We start from the raw sequence: 17,108 nt of genomic DNA on the forward strand, positions 1-17,108 counted from the left end.
CCCTTGTTTGACTGTTTCTTTGTAAATGACATGTCTTTTGATATCAAATTTGTCTTAGCTCCCTCATTAGACAGTAAGCTTCTTAAGGCACAAACTGTATCTTCTGCTCCATTTGAATCAAGCCTTAGTACCAATTACAGAGTCTTTTACACCATAATGATTATGGATTCGATGGAGGAAGAGGCTCTTCCTCCAGATAATTCAGATACTCGCTTTTGGATTTGCAGGATGGAGAAAAACTGATTCGCCTCTGGATTCATGAAGTTTATCGAGTCTTCTATGACCGTTTAATTGACCATGAGGACAGAGAGGTATTCTTTGGCATGGTAAAGGAGACAACAGCCAACTGCTTTAAACAGACTGTGGAGAAGGTACACTCAATTTCATGTTGTCTCACTGGGAGTCATGGAATCTCAATGTGCTGCACGCAATTTGTTCTAAGTAGCCTAGATGTGGGAGAGTTCTTACACTTTGAATTCCCTAAAATGGATGATAATTGCAGATTCTTTAAGAATACTCATAAAACCCCTAAAGAAGGCTCCATCTATGTCCTGCGACACCTAGAGACTTGCAGCTGACTTATTGGTTCGGTTCAGAGAATATTTTGGTGTTCTGGCTCAGTGAAACAATGGAAAGGACTCTGGATTTGGAATCAAAAGACTGGGGTTCAAATTCCAGCTCCACTATTTACTAACCTATGTGACCTTGGGCTAATCCTCTCATCCATCTGGGCCTCAGTTTCCTTGTATGTATGTAATACATGTGGCACCCCTTCTCACACATGGGGCTCCCAGAATAGCTATCCTAGGTTCCAGGTACTCTCGGAGTCCATACCTTTTCAAAATGATAGCATATAGACTTAAAGACATCTATCATGGCCCCCACCGTGGCTAGTCCCAGGCCTTCTCTTCTCCCACTAAACATTCCCATTCTTTACATGAAAAAAAAATAGTTCACAAACTCTCATAAATGTGTTTGCTTTTCTTTAATTAGCCAGATGACACAATAAGCTTTTTTTAAAAAAAGGCACTTTTTAATGCAATAGTACAGAAAGAAGATTTGTGATAAAACATTTCTCCCATAAGGCAAAGGTACACCCTCCCACAAATAAACACGCCATCACTGGGGAGAATGAGAAAGCACAGGGCTCACATTTGAGAGATCCACACCTGGGAATATGTGTGAAGGGGGAATTCACACCTCCAATACTGCCAGGCCCCCAGTTCTTTTTTGGTGATATGCTCATAGTGCTCCACACTGGTCTCAGTGTTTCTACTGGACATTTTGCTCTGCCAGGTTCATTGGGTCTGCTCTTCCCTACTCTGGGCTGTCAATGCTGGGTGGTGGTGCTCCCTGCCACTGTACTCTGAGCTCATTTCTTCAGGGCTAGTCAAACCATCTTAGAGTCAGTGTGCTTGGGTATAGTGGCTAGACCCTTTACTCCATAAGGGCTGTTTAGTCATGGCCACCACACCCAACTAACAAAGGCCAGGCAGAGTTCTAGAGTACTACAGAATACAATCAGACCAAGATTAGGTCATTTCTTTGTGAATTCTGTGTCTGGGCAGAGGCCAAAACTTTCTGCTACAAATAGTTATCTAATTTAGGGTTGAAATTCTTTTGTTTTCTTTTTTTTTCTTTTTTTAAAATTTATTTATTTAACATATTTAGTTTTCAGCATTGATTTTCACAAGAGTTTGAATTACAAATTTTCTCCCCATTTCTACCCTCCCCCCCACTGCAAGATGCCGTATATTCTGGTTGTCCTGTTCCCCATTCAGCCCTCCCTTCTGTCACCCCACTCCCCTCCCATCCCCTTTTCCCTTCCTTTCTTGTAGGGCAAGATAAATTTCTATGCCCCATTGCCTGTGTATCTTATTTTCTAGTTGCATGCAAAAACTTTTTTTTTGTTTTTGAACATCTGTTTTTAAAACTTTGAGTTCCAAATTCTCTCCCCTCTTGCTTTCCCCCCCCCCACCCTCCCTAAGAAGTCAAGCAATTCAACATAGGCCACATGTGTATCATTATGTATAACCCTTCCACAATACTCAAGTTGTGAGAGACCAACTATATTTTGCTCCTTCCCAACCCATCCCCCTTTATTGAATTTTCTCCCTTGACCCTGTCCCCTTTCCAAAGTGTTTGTTTTTGATTACCTCCACCCCCATCTGCCCTCCCCTCCATCATCCCCCCCTTTTTTATCTTCTTCCCTCTTCTTTCCTGTGGGGTAAGATACCCAATTGAGTAGGTATGGTATTCCCTCCTCAGGCCAAATTTGATAAGAGCAAGATTCACTCATTCCCCCCTCACCTGCCGTCTCCCCTCCTCCCACAGAACTGCTTCCTCTTGCCACCTTTATGCGAGATAATCCACTCCATTCTATCTCTCCCTATCTCCCTCTCTCAATATATTCCTCTCTCATCCCTTAATTTGATTTTATTTCTTTTATATATCTTCCCTTCATCTTCAACTCACCCTGTGTCCTCTCTCTCTCTCTTTCTCTCTCTCTCTCTATCTCTTTCTCTCTCTCTCTCTCTCTCTATATATATATACACATACATATATACATACATGCACATTCACTTATATATATACATATATATACATATATATACACACATATACATATATATATATATACACATATATATATGCATATTCCTTTCAGCTACTATGATACTGAGGTCTCATGAATTATACACATCATCTTTCTATGTAGGAATGTAAACAAAACAGTTCAACTTTAGTAAGTCCCTTATGATTTCTCTTTCTTGTTTACCTTTTCATGCTTCTCCTGATTCTTATGTTTGAAAGTCAATTTTCTATTCAGCTCTGGTCTTTTCACTGAGAAAGCTTGAAAGTCCTCTATTTTATTGAAAATCCATATTTTGCCTTGGAGCATGATACTCAGTTTTGCTGAGTAGGTGATTCTAGGTTTTAATCCTATCTCCATTGACCTCCGGAATATCATATTCCAAGCCCTTCGATCTCTTAATGTAAAAGCTGCCAGATCTTGGGTTATTCTGATTGGGTTTCCACAGTACTCAAATTGTTTCTTTCTGGCTGCTTGCAGTATTTTCTCCTTGATCCAGGAGCTCTGGAATTTGGCAACAATATTCCTAGGAGATTTCTTTTTGGGATCTATTTGAGGAGATGATTGGTGGATGCTTTCAATTTCTATTTTGCCCTGTGGCTCTAGAATATCAGGGCAGTTCTCCTTGATAATTTCTTGAAAGATGATATCTAGGCTCTTTTTTTGATCACGGCTTTCAGGTAGTCCAATAATTTTTAAATTATCTCTCCTGGATCTATTTTCCAGGTCAGTGGTTTTTCCAATGAGATATTTCACATTGTCTTCCATTTTTTCATTCCTTTGGTTCTGTTTTATAATATCTTGATTTCTCATAAAGTCACTAGCTTCCACTTGCTCCAATCTAATTTTTAAGGTAGTATTTTCTTCAATGGTCTGTTGGACCTCCTTTTCCATTTGGCTAATTCTGCCTTTCAAGGCATTCTTCTCCTCATTGTCTTTTTGGAGCTCTTTTGCCATTTGAGTTAGTATATTTTTAAGGTGTTGTTTTCTTCAGTGTATTTTTTCAGTATTTTTTTGGGTCTCCTTTAGCAAGTCATTGACTTGTTTTTCATGGTTTCTCGCATCCTTCTCATTTCTCTTCCCAATTTTTCCTCTACTTCTCTAACTTGCTTTTCCAAATCTTTTTTGAGCTCTTCCATGGCCTGGGACCAGTTCATGTTTTTCTTGGAGGCTTTTGGTGTAGGCTCTTGCACTTTGTTGACTTCTTTAGGCTGTATGTTTTGGTCTTCTTTGTCACCAAAGAAAGAATCCAAAGTCTGAGACTGAATTTGGGTGTGTTTTCACTGCCTGGCCATATTTCCAACCAACTAACTTGACCCTTGTGTTTTTCAGCGAGGTATAACTGCTTGTAAACTAAAGAGTTCTATGTTCCACGTTTGGGGGGGATGCGCCAGCTCTGCCACACAAGCACTCCTCCTGCCCCAAGAGCCCCCACCCCAGACTGGGCTTAGATCTTCAGCAGGCTGTGCACTCCTGCTCTGATCCGCCACTTAATTCCTCCCACCAGGTGGGCCTGGGGCTGGAAGCAACTGCAGCTGTAGCTGCCCCACCTCCGCTGCCCTGGGGTGGTGGCTGAACTGTGAACTCCTTCCAGCTTTTTCCACTAACCTTCTCCGCTGTCTTTGGTGTTTGAGGGTTGAGAAGTCTGGTAACTGCCGCAGCTCACTGATTCAGGGCGCTAGGGCCCGCTCCGCCCGGCTCCTGGTCTGGTTGGTTCGAGCTGCTCATGCTGGGCTCGGCTCTGCTCTGCTCCGCTCCCAGCTCCCAGCTCCCAGCTCCCAGCTCTGTGTGGGATAGACCTAACCCAGAGACCATCCAGGCTGTCCTGGGCTGGAGCCCTGCTTCCCTCTGCTGTTTTGTGGGTTCCGCAGTTCTAGAATTGTTTCAGAGCCATTCTTATAGGTTTTTGGGGGGACTCGGCAGGGAGCTCACACTAGTCCCTGCTTTCCAGCCGCCATCTTGGCTCCACCCCCAGAAGTCCCCAGGGTTGAAATTCTTTAATAATCCCAATATTCTCTCTTGATTAAGTTCAGATGAATTTGAGCCAGAAAAGAAAGGTAGGCTAAAGGAGGCAAACTCACTGTTCCCCATCTGACTAACGCAAATTTCTATCTTTACTATGCATATTTTTCAGCAGCAAAACCTCTATAAATGATACTAAAATGCTTTGAATTCTTAGGAAAGGATATAGTACTTTGTACTATAGTATGTGAATGATAAATAGAAGTGGGACTTCCTGCTAAATTACTTTAAATTTGTATATACTTTGTATTTATTCATCTGTATACACATTACTTCCTCTGCCCCCACCCAATAAAATGTTAAGTTCCTTAAGCACAGAGACTTTTACTTTTTGTCTTTGTATCTCCCATGTCTATAAAATAGCAGGTGCTTAATAAATGCTCATTAAATTGCATTTACTCCAGGTCCTGATTCATTTATCACCCACTGGGAAGATTGTGGATGATAACATCCGTAGTCTGTTCTTTGGAGACTTTTTTAAGCCTGAAGCTGATGTAAAAGTATATGATGAGATTACGGACCTGAAAACTCTCACTTCAGTCATGGAATATTACCTGGAAGAATTTAATAACATCAGCAAGGCCCCAATGTCATTGGTCATGTTCAGATTTGCCATCGAGCACATTTCTCGGATCTGCCGCGTTCTAAAGCAGGACAATGGCCATCTACTGCTAGTGGGCATTGGGGGAAGTGGGCGGCAGAGTGCCTCCAAACTGTCCACATTCATGAACTCATATGAGTTGTACCAGATTGAGATCACCAGGAACTATACCAGCAATGACTGGCGGGATGATTTAAAGAAGATTATGCTTCAGGCTGGAGTGGCCAGTAAGAGCACAGTATTCTTGTTTGCTGATAATCAAATCAAAGACGAGTCATATGTTGAAGACATCAATATGCTCCTGAACACAGGCGATGTGCCCAATATCTTTCCTGCTGATGAGAAGGCTGATATTGTGGAAAAGATGCAGACGGCAGCCAGGACTGAGGGCAGGAAAATTGATGCCACACCTCTTGCTATGTATACCTTCTTTATTGAGAAGGTGAAAAAAAATCTACATATTGTTCTAGGTAAGAAGAAACAAACTCAACCCCCACTTAGGATCACAGATTTAAAAGCAAAAGGAATTTTAGCAGTCAACCCCTCATTTTTCAAATAAGAGAACTGAGGCTCAGAGTAGTTAGGGAAATGTCCAAGATCATGTCAGAAGTAAGATACAGAGCCAAGATTTTCATCCCAGTTCTTTGATCCCAAAGCCAACACTCATTCCACTGTATCAAACACACATACACACACACACACACACACACACGCACGCACACACGCACACATATGCACACGCACTGTCTCTTAGCTATGTGCATTTCTGTCTTTTGACATTTCAATGGAACGCAAGAGTCCCTGATAGGTGGGACAATTTCCAAAATTTTGGGTGGGCCTTTCCGATTATCACTCCAGAGTTTCCAAGGGAGCAGGTTGTTAACCTTTGGAAAAGGTTGAACTTTTCCAAAAGTACCAAAGCTATGTATTACCACATGAGCGCCCTCAAAATTCTAAATTAACCCTAACGAAGTCCCATCCTGTCTGGAACTGGAAGGAAAGGAACTAACAAAACCTATTCTTCCTAAAAGCCATGAGTCCTATTGGAGATGCTTTCCGGAACCGCCTACGAATGTTCCCTTCTTTGATCAACTGCTGTACCATTGACTGGTTCCAGACTTGGCCAACAGATGCGTTAGAAATGGTGGCCAACAAGTTTTTAGAAGATGTGGAGCTCGATGATGAAGTTCGAATACAGTATGTATTGGATGGTTATCTATGGAGGATTGGGAGTATGGCTAATGTTTCCCTCAATAGATGTCTTTTTCACTTGAGTTAGCCAAAGCCAGTAGAGTCAAATAAAGTTACATATTCTAAAGGCTAGTATTATCATAATTGACTTGGAGAAAGATAGACACAGCATGACTGCCATTTATTCTCTGTAGGGTTGTGTCCATGTGCAAGTATTTCCAGGAAAGTGTGAGACATCTCTCAGTGGAGTTTTTTGGTACACTACGAAGATACAACTATGTTACTCCAACATCTTATCTTGAATTAATTCTGACCTTCAAAACACTACTAAATAGCAAAAGACACGAGGTGGATATGATGAGGAACCGTTACCTGGTGGGGCTTCAAAAACTTGACTTTGCATCATCACAGGTGAGTTGCCACTGAAAAGAAATAAAGATATGCTTTCAGTATCTTATAGTATGTGTCTGGGCTTCAAATGTAAACAGCTGGCTTATAATCAGTAAAAACAAACAAAAAATGCAAGCAACAATAACTTTCTCATGACTTAGAGTATATAGTATTTACTATTTGGTCCTTACCTAATCACATGAGATAATATTTGCTTAAAAAAATGCTGAGTACAGGGGCAGCTAGGTGGTACGGTGGATAGAGCTCTAGCCCTGAAATCAGGAGGTAAAACTCCAAACCAATCAATGGCTTTTCAGAATTGTTGAAAATAGGTTGTAGCCATATATAGCTAATCTAAAAATAAGGATAGGAGTAGACTTCACATATGTCCCATCTATTGCCCCAGCTCTAGGCATCTTTGATCAGAAAGACAAACCTGACCAATACATCTATTTATAATTAAAGCCTTGTTGAAATTGATAGCTGTTCTCCCTTTTTTTTGTTCAAGTGGTAGGTGAAGTGTCCTTTTAAACCATGTTTTTGAGTCGTATTCATCTCTACAGCTGCCTGTTGAACAAGACTCCAGTTCTGAAATACACACTCTGTCAAGGAATGGTCTGCTGCTTTCCCTTACTCTGTTTCTCTGTTAGGTGGCTGTAATGCAAGTGGAACTAACTGCCCTTCAGCCCGAGCTGATCAAGACCTCTGAAGAGACTGAGAAGATGATGGTAAAAATTGAAGCAGAGACAGTGGAAGCAGACGCTAAGAAGCTCTTGGTTCAGGCAGATGAACAAAAGGCTAATGCTGCTGCCGCCATTTCACAAGCTATTAAGGTACAGGTTTTCCACTGCAGGATTGTAAAGACCAAGGCTCTCATGGAAGTCTCTGTCATGACACAAGAAGTAGGTAGGCAACAGGCTATCTTAGGGGTTGGATTTCTCTCAGTCACATCCTTATATTTGGTTGAGTCTATGATTGATCTCCTTCACATAGGTATTCTCTCCCTCTGGTACAGATCAGGACCATTCCATACCTATGGAACTCTTGTCCATGTTCTCCCATAAATATGCTCAAAGGGATCCACCTGACACGCTATGTTACCTTCCTCTAGAGAAGAGAGTCTTCATCTTGTGTATGTGTATATATTTGTCTGCAATGGATCCCATTGGTTGACTAGAGAAACCTATAGAAAAAGGGTGTGCTACAGCCAGCTTGATCTGTAACATTTTCAGTGTCAGCATTTACATCTCAAGAATCAACAAATCCTACAAATCAGGGCTTGATTTATGATTTTGTTGGTTGTCTATACTTAGAGAGTGATGGAGAAAATGTTAATAATGCAGAGAAAGTTTAAAAGTGTATAGTACGTACATTTCCTTCAGAGAGCCAGCTGTTAAACATTTACCAGCACACCCATGGGAATCCCCCTCTCTTGCTGTGTAATCAGTCTATGATCAGCCCTGATCATCTCCTTTATACTTCTCAAATAACAGAAGGCAAATACTAGTTATGATAATATTTTGAGTTTTATGATGCCTTACATATTTTTGAAACATTTTAAAATACAGGCTATCCTCTGATTTTTGTAACAATCCCTTGAGGCAGTGTGTTGTAATGGATGGAGAGCCTCAGAGCCAGGAAGACCCAGGGTCAAGTTCCTCCTCTGACACATACTGGCTATGTCACCCTGGCCAAGTCGCTTAACCCCTCAGTGTCTTAGGCAGTGGTGTCAAACTCAACTAGAAATGGGGGGCAGTATACCATACATAAGGATCACATATTGACTTAGAAAAAACACATATTAACATTATCTGTGTTTTATTGTATTTTTATTTACTTTGTTAAATATTTCCCAATTAGATTTTAATCTGGTACAGGCAGCGTTAAGGATGCTGTGGGCCTCACACAGGCCTATGGACAACCAAGTCTGATACCTCTGTTCTAGGCAACTCTCTAAGACTAAGACTAAGGCTATAGGGAATTTCCTCATCTGGGAATTCCCTATAGCAATGAAATCACAGGTCAAGTAGCTATCCTTCTTTAGATGAAGAAACAGGCTCAAAAATAGAACGGATTAGCCTAGAGTCACCCAGCTAATTAAAGGGGGAAAAAATCTAGACTAGAATTGAGGTTTCCTAATATTCAGTTCAATGTTCCTTTCATTGTAGTGAAAGAAGAATTGATTGACATCCTTAAGGTGGAGGTCATACAAAGGCAAAATGTGATAGGCATTTAATTTCATAAGTGAGGCATCAATAGGAAATAATTCTGAGAAACATAGGCTACAGGTGGGTTGTAGAAGAGAGCAAGTGTAAGGCTGAAGTTTGCATTTTATCTTGAAAGGAATGTGGAAGGTCTTTCAATAGGAAAGGTGAAACAAATGGTTAGATCCTTGTTTTAGGAAGATGGATGATTTCTGCAACTTTGTGGAGGGTGGATTAGAGAAGGAAGAGACCAGAAGTAAAGAAAGCAGTTAGGAAGCTACTACTATAGTCTCTGTAGGAGATGAAAAGAATTTGGATTGGGTGTGGTCATGGGGACTTAGAGAAGAGTGGCCTTGTTTGTTGTGGTTGTTGTTGAGCCAATAATAAGATTGAACAATTGATTGGATATGGGGGTGTGGGAGAGAGAAGTGTCAGGGATGACTCTAAACATGAATCTGAGTGACTGGGAGGATGGTGGCCATCTCAATCCTCTGTGGTATTCAACAGCATCTACTATGCGCCAGGCCCTGTGCTGAGCCCTTCACAAAGATTCCTTTGTCTGATGTTCACAACAACACGGCAAAGTTGTAGGTCCTGTTACTATCTCCATTTTACAGTTGAGGAAACTGAGGCAGACAGAGGTGAAGTGATTTGCCCAGGGTCAGAAAGCTAGAGAGTATCTAAGATCCAATTTGAACTCAGGTCTTACCAACTTCAGGCCTAGCTCTCTATCATCCCACTTAGCTGCCTAGACCTAGAGGAGTTTAGGAAAGAAGATTATTTCTGTCTTTAAATATGTTGTAATTAAATTGCTGGTAGGAAGGACAACTAGAGATTTCCAGCAGGTAGTTCATGGTGAGATATTCAGGCAAGATAGATTGCTTTGGAAGTCAACTACATCGAGATGATAACTGGGCCTAGACAAAAAGCACCAAGGCAGAAAGTGTGGAAGGAGTCTAAAAGAGGGGCTAGGACAGAGCGTTGGGGGACACAGCTTGCTATCAGAAGGACTTTGTTCAAGATTAATATCCCTTCACTAAGTTAGGGTATTTGTGGTGACTGTAAAGAAAAAGGCCATACCAATTAAAGGGGGGAGGTAGCTGTCCTAGTGGACTCGAACCTTGGCACAAGGTATGCAGGGAAAATGCCCAGGCCTCTCTACATCCCTGTGCGTTCAACCTAGGCCTTTAGTTTTGAGTACAAAGGGTGAAATCCAGAACTGCCGATATAAGCAAGATTTTGGGAGTGACAATCAGGAAGCCAATTAGGAGGCAGCCATGTTTAGTGAAGAATGCTGGACTTTGAAGTCAGCTAAGAACTGGATTCAAATCCACCTCTGATGCTAGCTGTATGACTCTGGGTGTGTCACTTACTTTTTCACCTATAGATCATACATCCCAGGGTTGTTGTGATTCTATAATGAGATAGTCTATGTAAAGAGCACAGTGCAAAATGTAAAGTACTATGTAAATGTCAGTTATTATTAACAGTCCACCCATAATCATGATCTGAAGTGGGACCAGCATTGCTTCTAGGGGTCAACCATTTTGAAAGAAACATTGGACCTTTTGGGCTTACCCTCACTGCTTTTTTGCATCTTTGGCTCAAAGAGAGGGTCCTTTTAAAATCTTGTAGGAAGTAAGCCCAACATTTTTCTCTGCTCACACTCTTTGCAGAGGTAAGGATCTCTGGGTGTGAAACACAGCATATAGTGTCAGACTTTTTCCAATATGTTGGTTAGTTTTGGTGAACTGTTTTTCCTCCTCATTTTTATTCTTTGTCAGAAGAGATGGCTCTCAGGAGGCACAGCCTGGAAGGGCTAAATTAGGAAACAGGGATTATGTAAAACCAAAAGGTATCAATAAAAAGGTTTAAAAAGAAGAAAGAAAAGAAAAAAAAGTAGGATTATCTCTAGTCCTTCCCTTTTAGAAATGGAGCAGAGGTTTAATCTGTCCATTGGCCAGTAGTGACTTCATATTTTCAGAGGAGGATGGTACAGCCAGTTTTTGTTTGTTTGGTGCTCATGGGGGACTGGGATGACTTAAGGCCACTGGTAATCCAACAGCTTTGACCTCCTCCCCTACCAAACACTTTGCCAGGGCTGCCCACAGGAAGAATGTGAGATCTACCTCTTCCTGCTGTTTACCTTCTGGAGGACATGCCACAGAGCATTAGAACGCTCAAGGAAGGCAGAAAAAGAAGAGGAGGAGAATAACTTGTACTATTTCCCCATTGGATGACTGGCGCTGGAAATAATTGTAACTGCATGGTCCCCTTTGCATGACATTTATTGACTGAACAAGCACTAGATGGCCCATGCTCTGGCAGGAGAGTCCCTTGGCAGAGAAGACCGCTGGCTGATTTTCACCATGAATCCCCAAACAGTAATCCTCTCTTATTGAGAGTGGCATCATTGGGGTAATAATAGCATCACTGTGTCCAATTCAGGGCTTCAATGATTGACCCACAGGGGCAGGCCAACGAGTGGGTCAAAAACATGGAGAAATCCAATAAACCCTCTGCAAATCAAGCTTTCTGATAACAATTATGTGAGGGCACTCATTCCTATTGAGAGTTCCTTTAAGCCTTAACCTGGAGTCTGTGAACTTTTATTTAAAAAAATTATATATATATATATATAAAAACTGTATTTAAATATAATTGATTTCCTTTATAACCTCATTTGAGTTTCATGAATTTAAAACATTATTCTGAAGAGAGATCCTTAGACTCTTTTGGATTGCTAAAAGAGTATTGACCAAAAAAGGTAAAGAACCCCTTGCTGTGAGGATGATACAGTTTGGCATCACCCCTGTAGGGCTAACCGTTTCTGTTCCTCTGCCTACAGGATGAGTGTGAAGGTGACCTGGCAGAAGCCATGCCAGCACTGGAGGCTGCCCTCTCTGCACTGGATACCCTGAATGCCTCAGATATCACCATGGTTAAGTCAATGCAGAACCCTCCTGGCCCTGTCAAACTTGTCATGGAGAGTATCTGTGTCATGAAAGGGCTGAAACCAGAGAGGAAACCTGACCCGAGTGGTAGCGGTAAGCTCCCCATTCTTCCTCCCTGCACCTCCGAAAAGCCCTGCAGATTCTGTAGCCCATGTGGCATGAACACACAACAAACCAATCACCTCCAGGGAAGGAGTTGTTTAACAACGTGTTAACAGAGCCAGAGACTAAAGCTTTAATTGTGTAGAAACAGAAAGGCTGATCTTGAAATCAGTTCTCCCTTTCAGTCACTCAGTCATTTAACCAATCAAAAGATATTCATTTTCTAAGAGTAAAAATTTTTCTCAAGGGAGATATTGCTTCCTGACTTTGGGGAGCTTAAAATTAAGGCAGGGAGGATAAGTAAAGACAGAAATAGTACCTCATGTAGACAACAGGACAAGTAGGAAGATTAAAAAGCACGTGAGAGAACAGAGATAACCACATCTGAATAGTTCTACAAGCATAGCAATATTAAGACCTTTATTATCATTCTATTTAAAAACTCGATTAACTTTAAGTTTAAACTTTAAGACCAGTTTCTCGGAGTTGACTACATACCTAAAGAATAGAACAGGTTAACAGGTCCAACCAATATGGAATCTTTGAAAACTAGCAGCAAATGTCTCTTGCCACTTCCATAGGAAATCTGAACAATCCCTCTTATTTACAGAATATCTAAGATTTTTATCACACTAAATTGTCATTTTGTGGTCTCTCTTCAAACCTTTTTGAGATTTCTCTTCTTTGAGTTAGTGAAGATTCAATACTGTGAGAAATTCCTTTTGGCTACGGTAACTCTCAATGGCCATCTGCTATGTCAGTGAGGGGTTGTACTGGGAAAGGTATTCCTCTCTCAGTCAAAATTGTGAAGTGTTGAAGTAATATGACTTCACATAATAAAATGTTTTAAACTTTTTATTTTTAGCCAAACTTAAAAAGTATTTACAACACTGTGAATTAAACTAGATCTTAACTTTTCATTGACAATGAATTACTTACTAATAGGTACTCAATAAATACTTCTTACATTAAACAGGTAAGATGATAGAAGACTACTGGGGTACATCTAGGAAGGTCCTTGGGGATCTGAAATTCTTGGATAGTTTGAAGACCTATGATAAAGATAATATCCCTGCCATAGTCATGAAGAGAATTCGAGAAAGATTCATTGACCACCCGGACTTCCAGCCAGCAGTCATTAAGAATGTATCATCGGCTTGTGAGGGCTTGTGCAAGTGGGTAAGGGCCATGGAAGTATATGATCGAGTGGCCAAAGTGGTGGCGCCCAAGAGGGAAAGACTGAAAGAGGCAGAAGGGAAGCTGGATGAACAGATGGCAAAGTTGAATCTAAAAAGGGCAGAGTTGAAGCTGGTGGAAGATCGTCTCCAAGCCTTGAATGATGAATTTGAGGCCATGAACTTGAAGAAAAAGGCATTAGAAGACAATATTGAACTTTGTTCCCAGAAGTTAATCCGGGCAGAGAAACTAATCAGTGGCCTTGGGGGAGAAAAAGACCGATGGACAGAAGCTGCCCGGCTATTGGGGATTCGTTATACTAACCTGACAGGGGACGTGTTGCTGTCCTCAGGCACTGTGGCTTATCTGGGAGCCTTTACAGTAGATTATCGCACTGACTGCCAAAACCAATGGCTAGACTATTGCAAGGCAAAAAAGATCCCAGGCTCTGATGACTTCAGTCTCAGTAACACCTTAGGGGATCCTGTGAAAATCCGAGCCTGGCAGATTGCTGGATTGCCCATAGACTCTTTTTCCATTGATAATGGCATCATTGTGACCAATTCAAGACGATGGGCTTTAATGATTGACCCACAGGGGCAGGCCAACAAGTGGGTCAAAAATATGGAGAAATCCAATAAACTCTCTGTAATCAAGCTTTCTGATACCAACTATGTGAGAGTACTGGAAAATGCTATTCAGTTTGGCACTCCAGTCTTACTAGAAAACATTGGGGAAGAGCTGGATGCTTTCATCGAGCCCATCTTACTCAAGTCAACATTCAAACAGCAAGGGGTAGAGTACATGAGACTAGGTGAAAATATTATTGAATACTCAAGAGATTTTAAACTTTACATTACAACCCGTTTGAGAAATCCCCATTATCTCCCTGAAATAGCTGTGAAAGTCTGTCTCCTTAACTTTATGATCACTCCCCTGGGTCTCCAAGACCAACTTCTCGGTATTGTTGCTGCCAAGGAGAAGCCAGAGCTAGAAGAGAAGAAGAACCAGTTGATTGTTGAAAGTGCTGACAACAAGAAGCAGTTGAAAGAGATAGAAGATAAGATCTTAGAGGTCCTTTCCAAGTCTGAAGGCAACATCTTAGAGGATGAAACTGCCATTAAAATTCTGTCTTCTTCTAAAGTGCTATCTGAGGAAATCTCTGAGAAGCAGAAAATTGCCTCAGTGACAGAAACACAGATTGATGAAACGAGGATGGGCTACAAGCCAGTGGCTATTCATTCTTCCACTGTCTTCTTTTGTATTTCCGACTTGGCTAACATTGAACCAATGTACCAGTATTCTCTGATCTGGTTCATCAACTTGTACGTACACTCCCTGGCCCATAGCCGGAAGAGTGAGGACTTGGAACAACGTATAGAGAACATCATTGACCACTTCACAATGAGTATTTACAACAATGTCTGTCGTTCACTGTTTGAGAAGGACAAGATACTCTTCTCTCTCCTCCTGACTATTGGGATCATGAAAGGGAGAGGTGAAATTAATGACGAAGTCTGGCGCTTTCTTCTGACGGGAGGTGTAGCTCTTGATAACCCCTATCCCAATCCAGCTCCTGAATGGTTGTCTGAAAAGTCATGGGCTGAGATCGTCCGTGCATCCCAGCTGCCCACTCTTGTGGGTCTGAAAGAGGATGTAGAAAGTTGTGTTTTGGACTGGAAGAAGATCTATGATTCTGCCAAGCCCCATGAAGAACCATTCCCTAGGGACTGGGAAGTTCTTTATGGATTAGATCGTTTGGTGGTTCTCCGATGTCTGCGACCTGACAAAATTGTTCCAGCTGCCCAGGACTTCATTGTTTATAACATGGGCAAGTCATACATTGAACCACCTACATTTGACCTTCAGGGATCCTACAGTGATTCTAACAGCTGTGCTCCATTGATCTTTGTGTTGTCTCCAGGTGCTGACCCAATGGCAGGTGAGGAAGCCAACATTAAGTGGTAAAAAAAATTTGCATTCAAATTAATAACAAAAAAACCCAGTTCCTTTGCACACGCCATTAGAAGTGGATTCTAGATAGTTATTCTCTATTTTCAGGATTTTTGAGTTTTCCTTTTATATCTCTAAGTGGGATATTTGGGAAAGAGATTCAAGAGGAAAACCAAGGAAAAATAAAGAGAACTAGGTAAGGATGAGAATATTAAATGTAATTATACATCTTATACTCTCAGAAGCTGGATTCAATTATCAAAATTACACATGTGCTCTACTGAGCACTCAGAAGAGGGAAACTGAAAATCTGAATGTTTCTATGTAGAAGAGAAGGAGCAAACAGAGGCTTTAGCATTAAACGCAGGGTCCCAACATGGTGTTGCTATCTTAGCAGGAAAGCTTATTACTAATTACTTTTGAGTACTAGATATGTTTATACATTATTATTATTTAGATAGAGGGAACTGTTGACTTTAGCCCTTGGGATGATCATACCAAGAATAGCTTTCTCTTCTCTGTCTGCTGAAGAGCTTTTTTATCTTGCTGACACCATGGAGAGGATTTTTTTGAACTCTTTTCACAAGGGTCTGGAATTTTAATTTACGTCATTGCTTTCGTGGGATCGTTGTAAACTCGGCAGAATCATCCCAATCTCTTCTAAAAGCTCCATTGGCTCTGCTCACAGGTCTGCTCAAGTTTGCGGATGATCTTGGCATGGGAGGTAGCAGCATTCAAACCATCTCCCTTGGCCAGGGCCAGGGCCCCATTGCTGCCAATATGATTAACAAAGCCATCAGTGAGGGAACCTGGGTGGTCTTACAGAACTGCCATCTAGCCACCAGCTGGATGCCTGCTTTGGAGAAGATATGTGAGGAAGTGATTATTCCTGAGAACACCAATCCTTCCTTCCGGTAAGAGACTACCCAGATAGTTCCTGATTTCTTTGTTTAACCCTTATTTGGGCAGGCCCCTTTTTAATTTTTATATTTGAAATGCCATGAAGTAAAAGTGAAACAAAATAAAACATGTTGATTCATATAAATAATCCTACTGGTCAGTCCTACTGTCTTTTTTTGCCCACTTTCTGCATGACAGAATCATAGAATCTTAGAGTACAGAGCTAGAAAATACCCATGTTTCCTCTTTTGGGAGGCAACTAGGTAGTACAGTGGCTAGTGTTAGACTTGGAGTCAGGAAGACCTGAATTCAAATCTTAGCTCAGACATTTGCTAACTTTATGACCCCTGGCAAATCACTTAACCTCCACTGCCTCACTCTCCTAATTGGAAAAATTGGGATAATAATAGCCATTTACCTCACAGGGTTGTTGTGAGGAACAAATGAGATTACGTATATAAAACAAACTTTAAAGCATTATATAAATACTACCTTTTATTATTAGAGGACTACTAATCTGGTGGTTATATGAAGACCCATTTTCAGTGTCAAAAATTTTCATGGACCTCTATCTGACAGTAGTTGTACTATTAGTATCCATTAGTTGAGAAAATGCATAATGATAAGCTCCTATGAATTTAATTGTTGCTTTTACATGAATCTATATTTTATTTATCACAATAGTACCTACAGACTTATGAGAAATAGTGAACATATATGTGAGTGAAATCACTCGTTCAGTCTGTAGAAAGTATGTATACTGTTTTGTATGCTGTCCTGCTCCTACGCCTTATCAGAGCCTGGAGGTGAGCCTGGGTTCACAAAGCCTACACCACTGCTCTCATAAATTCTACAAGGCTGGAAAAACATTGACTACAATCTTAAAAACAAAACTACTTCTGTTTTCCAAAGACAAGCCTAGCTAAGGGCAGAGAAGTTCATGAACAGTAGGCCAGCCACTTAGTGGTTAATTCTCTAGTCACAAAAATTCATGTAATGAGATGGTGCCTTTGCCATAAGTA

At 41.1% G+C, this 17,108-nt stretch overlaps 1 protein-coding gene across 1 annotated transcript in view; it reads left to right on the forward strand.

Moving 5' to 3' along the window:
- The window catches only part of DNAH3 (dynein axonemal heavy chain 3), a 171,731-nt gene that overhangs the window by 140,696 nt on the left and 13,927 nt on the right, over nucleotides 1–17,108 (forward strand). Inside the window, exons 47-54 of the mRNA XM_036766518.1 lie at nucleotides 228–371; nucleotides 5,020–5,686; nucleotides 6,248–6,413; nucleotides 6,602–6,818; nucleotides 7,448–7,630; nucleotides 11,850–12,048; nucleotides 13,034–15,175; nucleotides 15,875–16,100. Coding sequence (XP_036622413.1) covers nucleotides 228–371; nucleotides 5,020–5,686; nucleotides 6,248–6,413; nucleotides 6,602–6,818; nucleotides 7,448–7,630; nucleotides 11,850–12,048; nucleotides 13,034–15,175; nucleotides 15,875–16,100 — 3,944 coding nt within the window. The remainder of the gene's footprint in view (nucleotides 1–227; nucleotides 372–5,019; nucleotides 5,687–6,247; nucleotides 6,414–6,601; nucleotides 6,819–7,447; nucleotides 7,631–11,849; nucleotides 12,049–13,033; nucleotides 15,176–15,874; nucleotides 16,101–17,108) is intronic.

Source organism: Trichosurus vulpecula, chromosome 1 (assembly GCF_011100635.1).
Source record: "Trichosurus vulpecula isolate mTriVul1 chromosome 1, mTriVul1.pri, whole genome shotgun sequence".
In the NCBI taxonomy this organism is placed as follows: Eukaryota; Metazoa; Chordata; class Mammalia; order Diprotodontia; family Phalangeridae; genus Trichosurus; species Trichosurus vulpecula.